At 40.4% G+C, this 5,937-nt stretch overlaps 1 protein-coding gene across 4 annotated transcripts in view; it reads left to right on the forward strand.

Moving 5' to 3' along the window:
- Nucleotides 1-4,648, forward strand: part of MRAP2 (melanocortin 2 receptor accessory protein 2) — a 58,017-nt gene extending 53,369 nt beyond the window's left edge. For all 4 annotated transcript variants that reach the window (XM_012001203.1, XM_012001204.1, XM_012001202.1 and 1 more), the window contains exon 4: nucleotides 2,836-4,648. In XM_012001203.1, coding sequence (XP_011856593.1) covers nucleotides 2,836-3,226 — 391 coding nt within the window. In that variant the 3' untranslated portion in view covers nucleotides 3,227-4,648. The remainder of the gene's footprint in view (nucleotides 1-2,835) is intronic.
- Nucleotides 4,649-5,937: the final 1,289 nt, after the last annotated feature.

A 5,937-nucleotide genomic window follows, 5' to 3' on the forward strand; every position in this document is an offset into this window, starting at 1 on the left:
CAGGGAGTGTCATCACATGTCAGCAGGTTCTGTGATGCCCACTGAACCTCAGAACCAGCAAGTTTTTATTAGGGATTTCAAAAGGGGAGGGGGGTACAAGCAGGGAGTAAATCACAAAGATCACAAGCTTCAAGGAGCAATAAAATATCACAAGGCAAATGACAGAGCAAGATCACAAGGCCAGGGTGAAATTAGAATTACTGATGAGGTTCCATCCCGCTAGGCACACATTGTCATTGATAAGTATCTTAACAGGAAACAGGGTTCAAGAGCAAAGAACCAGTCTGACTAGAATTTGCTAGGCTGGAATTTCCTAATCCTAGCAAGCCTGAGAGCTCTGCAGGAGACTAGGGTGTATTTCATCCCTTATCTTCAACTGCATAAGACAGACACTTCCAGAGCGGCCATTTTAGAGACCACCCCCTGGGAATGCATCCTTTTCCCAGGGCTATTCCTTGCTGAGAAAAGAATTCAGCAATATTTCTCCTATTTGCTCTCTGCAAGAAGAGAAATATGACTCTATTCTGCCCAGCCCCTCAGGCAGTCAGACCTTATGGTTACCTCCCTTGTTCCCTGAACATCGCTGTTATCCTCTTCTTTTTCAGGGTGGCCAGATTTCATATTGTTCAAACACACATGCTTTACAGACAATTTGTGCAGATAATGCAATCATCACAGGGTCCTGAGACGACATACATCCTCAGCTTATGAAGATGACAGGATTAATGTAACATAACAAGATTAAAGACTGGCACAGGAAATTATAAGAGTATTGATTAGGGCAGTGATAAATGTCCATGAAATCTTCACAATTTATGTTCAGAGATTACAGTAAAGACAGGTGTAAGAAATTATAAAAGTATAAAAGTATTAATTTGGGGAACTAATAAATGTCCATGAAATCTTCACAATTTATGTTCTTCTGCCATGGCTTCAGCCAGTCCCTCCATTTGGGGTCCCTGACTTCCTGCAACAGGTTCAGTCTGGAAAGGCGGGACAACTTGAAGCAGGGAGGGGGCTTCCAGGTCGTAAGTAGAGATAAGAGACAAATGGTTGCATTCTTTTGAGCTTCTCATTGGCCTCTCCAAAGGAGGCAATCAGATATACATTTATCTCAGTCAGCAGAGGGGTGACTGAATAGAATAGGAGGCAGGTTTGCCCTAAGCAGCTCCCAGCTTGACTTTCCCCTTTAGCTTAGTGATTTGGGGGGGGTCCAAGATACTTTCCTTTCACAGCTTTAAGCCAGTCTTTTTCCTAGGTGACATTTTAGTTTATCAGGTTGCAGGTTGCTGGCACACTCATCCCTTTTCTCAAATATCTTTTATACCTGAGTGAAATGACAATTGAGGGAAACTCATTTACAGAAAGACAAAGAAGACCATGTAAATTTGCACTAAAGCATAAATCTTCAGTCTCTCTAAAATGATTTTCTCTGAATTCTGAATACCTGACATAGTAGAATATTGGATTCTTGCATAAAGCCTTGACCTTCACAACATGTTTGTGTAGTGGGCAATGAAAATTGTTAACCAGGCTTATTACTAAAAGGAAAAATGCAGGTTTCTGAGAGGATTTCTTGCCTGATGTCACCCAGGTAACCACGCTAGGAGATAGATCTGATATTAAAATTCCTTCAGCTAGCTGGATTACAAACCTTCTAGGGTTGCTGACCTCTGAAGTCCAGGTGATTTTGATAATTTGGAGTTTAGTGATATATGAGCAGGTTTTCCAGACTTGTGGTTTTTTGTTTTTTTTTTTCTCCTCTGCCCAGATTCTTACAGAATTTGGTCATAAGTGCTTTTTCCCTGAGTGATAGGATGGTAAGGAAGAGATTTAAGAACTGGAAACACTGAGAGGATTACAAATCTGTTGAGCACAGACTCCAGAGCCTGATTTTTGGCAGGTTGTATTCTGGACTTGAAAACACGTTCAGTAATGATTTGTGCCCTTAAGGAGTCACTACCTGTGCACGGGCAATTCTTATTTAAGAATTGCCTGGAAAGGATGGTGATGAAAGTAGATGGAGTATCAGGTTCTCAGCTTACCTGGGCTCTTTCATGCACTTGTGGGACTAATTGAGAATTGTTTTATTCACTCATTGACTCATTTATTCCCCTTGAACTGCTTATTTGTTCCACATTAAAGGAAACAAGGAATTAGGAATCTTAGATTTATTCCCACTCATATCACAAACTGATTGTGTGACTAAGTGGGCAATTTGACTGTTCCTTACCTTAGTTCATATGTTTGTAAAATGCATATCATAATTCTTGCCCTAAGTGACTGTTTTGGTTACTTTAGAGAATAAAGTGAGAAAAATTGTTATTATAGCATTTTGACAAATATTTAATGTACCCCTATGAGATAGTATTATTATTTTTAGGCCAGTGGTTCTAAACTTCGGTATGAGTAATGATCCTTAGAGAATATATGAAAATGCATATTACTGAACCTACATTCACAGATTCTGAGGGTCTGTGACCAAGGAATCTGCATTTTAAGAAGCACTTCAAGTAAGTGTGATGCGAATGGTCCAAGAATTCCACTGAAAAATACTAGTGTGTCTGCAGAATACTGGGGAATTCCTCAGCAAGGTGTCTGTTTTCAGGATGATCTGGGGGCCCTCATCTTGAACCCTTTTCCTTGGGTGTATTTGTACATGTTCAGAAGGGATTTCTCTTATTTCTTATGTTTGTCTGCATGCCATGCAAGGGGCTTACAATCAATAGGTGCTTAGTGGAAATGTGCTGGCCTGCCCTACATGCAGAAAACCATGATTCTGCAGGTGAATGGGCTGGAGTGTAAGCAATCTTTTGTTTTCTTTTTTTAAAATAGCAATGCAGAGTCCTCAGAGAAGAGATTCAGAATGAACAGCTTTGTGTCAGACTTTGGAAGACCTCTGGAGCCAGATAAGGTATTTTCTCGCCAAGGCAACGAGGAGTCCAGGTCTCTCTTTCACTGCTACATCAATGAGGTGGAACGCTTGGACAGAGCCAAAACTTGTCACCAGACCACAGCCCTTGACAGTGATGTTCAACTCCAGGAAGCCATCAGAAGCAATGGGCAGCCAGAGGAGGAGCTGAACAGGCTCATGAAGTTTGACATCCCCAACTTTGTGAACACAGACCAGAACTCCTTTGGGGAGGATGATCTTCTGATTTCTGAACCACCTATTGTTCTGGAAACTAAGCCACTTTCCCAGACCTCACATAAAGACCTAGATTGAGAAACATGCTCTGTAAAGGGTCTTCCTGAAGATGTGGATTCTATCTTTATGTGGCAAGAAATCTACACCCACCAAAACTGTGTGTGTTTGGGGGAGAGAGAGGCACAGAGATAGAGACAGAGAGACAGAGAAGAGACCCCTTTAGAATAGAGCTGAGCTGATTAAGCTGAATGGTTTTTTGTTTTGCTTTGTTTTTGCTTTTTAATACATTTGGAGCTTTGGTGGTATTAAAGTATTTACAACAAGCTTGTCCAACCCATGGCATGTGTCCCAGGACAGCTTTGAATGTGGCCCAACACAAATTTTAAACTTTCTTAAAACATTATGAGATTTAAATTTTTTTTTTTTTTTTTTTTTTTTTTATTTTTTTAAAGCTCATCAGCTATCGTTAGTGTTAGTGTATTTTATGTGTGGTCCAAGACAACTTTTCTTCCAATGTGGCCCAGGGAAGCCAAAAGACTGGACACCTCTGATTTATACTAGTTCATCTTCCTTGTTCAAAAATTTGGCCAAATCGTTATTGTCAGCATTCTTGGGTGAGGATTAGCCTACCACGTTCTAATCTGGCCCTGCCACTACCATGCTCTACCTTTAGCAAGTTGCTTTACCTCTCTGGGCTGCCCCATTTTTAAGTGTAGGTTGACGTGTCTGGAGTGATCCATCCCACCTCTAATATTTTGTGAATTTATGACTTTGCCTTCAGATGAGGCTAAGCTATACACAAAACAGTATAAACTAGGGTACTGCCTCATACCTCTCGTAGGCTCTCCCAAATCTCTGTACCTTCCACTCAACCCTTAATTGAACCAAGCTTTAGTCAGGGGGTCTGAGTATCTACCAGAATGTCAGGAGACTCATCTTGCACAGTCACGGTGACCAGTGTTTCTGGTGGGTTGTGCTGAAACAGCTTTTCTGAAAACTTCCAACCACCCATGCTCTAACCTGGGGACAGCCATCCCGTGCCTCAGAATAAGTACCAATTCATAGGTCATGCATGGTACTCTTGTCCCCAAGAAGAGTTAGGAAGGTTGTCAGCTGAGTGAGGGGAGGTGCCTTCTGGGTATCTCTGTGTTGGTGTATCTGTGCCATTGACTACAGAACAAGAAAAATACTATTTGCCATGCTATTACCTTGGCAGATGTGTGGGTGATAGTCATCTGTATTTGAGTTGAGATGGTCAGTGGGTTGTAAATTCCCCACTAGCAGATATTCAGGGTGGCCTGAGTTATGTAAACTTGTGAGCAACACAGAGTTAATTTATGGAGGAATCAAAGCTGCAGACTGGTGTTAAAACAACTTGGTTTTGTGCACACAGTTGCATGCATGGCAAGCTGTTAATCTCTGGGTGGCATTTTCATTATGAATTTGTTCACCACCTGTCTTGCTTAAGCTATAAAATAAATGCATTTGACTGCACAGAAATTTTCTCTGGTTCTTTATTTTCACACATCCAATTTTTTATTTCCCAAAAAGTTGTACCGTGTTTATAATGTCTCTTGGAGTAGGCAGTGCTGACTCTTCCTTAATCTCAGGGATTCTGGTGATCTGAGTCATGCATGAGATTTCATTTAGGGATTATTTTGCTAAAACAAATCCTTTTTCTATGACGTATTTTAAAGAAAATATCATTCTTTAAGACTATAACACTAAACAGTAAAACAAAGCATGGAATTTTTTTTTTTTGTAATTAAAGTGACTAACATATTTTTACAAATAGATGCTATTTTCATGAATTTTTTATGCAAGAGAGCAAGAGTATTAAAGAATGCTGAGTTTGTTAACTTTTTTTTTTTTTTTTTGAGAGATGGAGTCTTGCTCTGTCACTCAGGCTGGATGACTCACTGCAACCTCCACCTCCTGGGTTCAACTGATTCTCCTGCCTCATCTTCCCAAGTAGCTGGGACTACAGGCACATGCCACCGCACCTAGCTAATTTTTGTATTTTTTAGTAGAGACGAGGTTTCACTATATGTTGGCCATGCTGGTCTCGAACTCCTGACCTCAAGTGGTCTACCTGCCTTGCCTCCCAAAGTGCTGGGATTACAGGTGTGAGCCACCGCGCCTGGCCAGAGTTTAACTTCTGAGTATGAATATTCGTAATTTATTTAATGAGATATAAATCATGGGCTATTATTAAAGTTCATAGCTACTTAGTGGTATCTTATTTAGAAGTAGATTTATTGATCAGAAGATTGAAAGATATTTAAAAGTTAGATAAATACCCATGACTATATTATCATTTTTATGAACAAAATATTAAGAACTGTGAATAGTCTAAGATTTTGCCCCTCCTGCAAGTTAGCTTGCCATAGTCTCGTGGATGCTGCCAGAAGACACAAGAGTCTTGGGTCAGAGACAAAAACTTCATTACAGCACAGCAGACCACATATGCTTCATACTCATCTTAGTTCCTGAGTTTGTTTCCTATTGCTGTTGTAAAGAATTACCACAAATTTAGTGACTTAGAGCAACACAAATTTATTCTCTTACAGTTGTAGAGTAGAGAAGTCTAAAATCAGTTTCAGTGGGCTAAAATCAAGTTGTCAGCACAGCAGCATTCCATCTGGAGGCTCTCAGGATTAATCAGTTTTCTTGCCTTTTCTGTCTTCCAGGGGTTGCTCCCACTCTCTGGCTCCTCTTCTTCTACTTTACATTTCTGTCTTTAGCCATCCTGCTTCTCTCTTATAAGGACCTTTGTGATGACCCTGGGT

The sequence above is a fragment of the Mandrillus leucophaeus genome, unplaced genomic scaffold, assembly GCF_000951045.1.
Source record: "Mandrillus leucophaeus isolate KB7577 unplaced genomic scaffold, Mleu.le_1.0 Scaffold652, whole genome shotgun sequence".
Taxonomy (NCBI): domain Eukaryota; kingdom Metazoa; phylum Chordata; class Mammalia; order Primates; family Cercopithecidae; genus Mandrillus; species Mandrillus leucophaeus.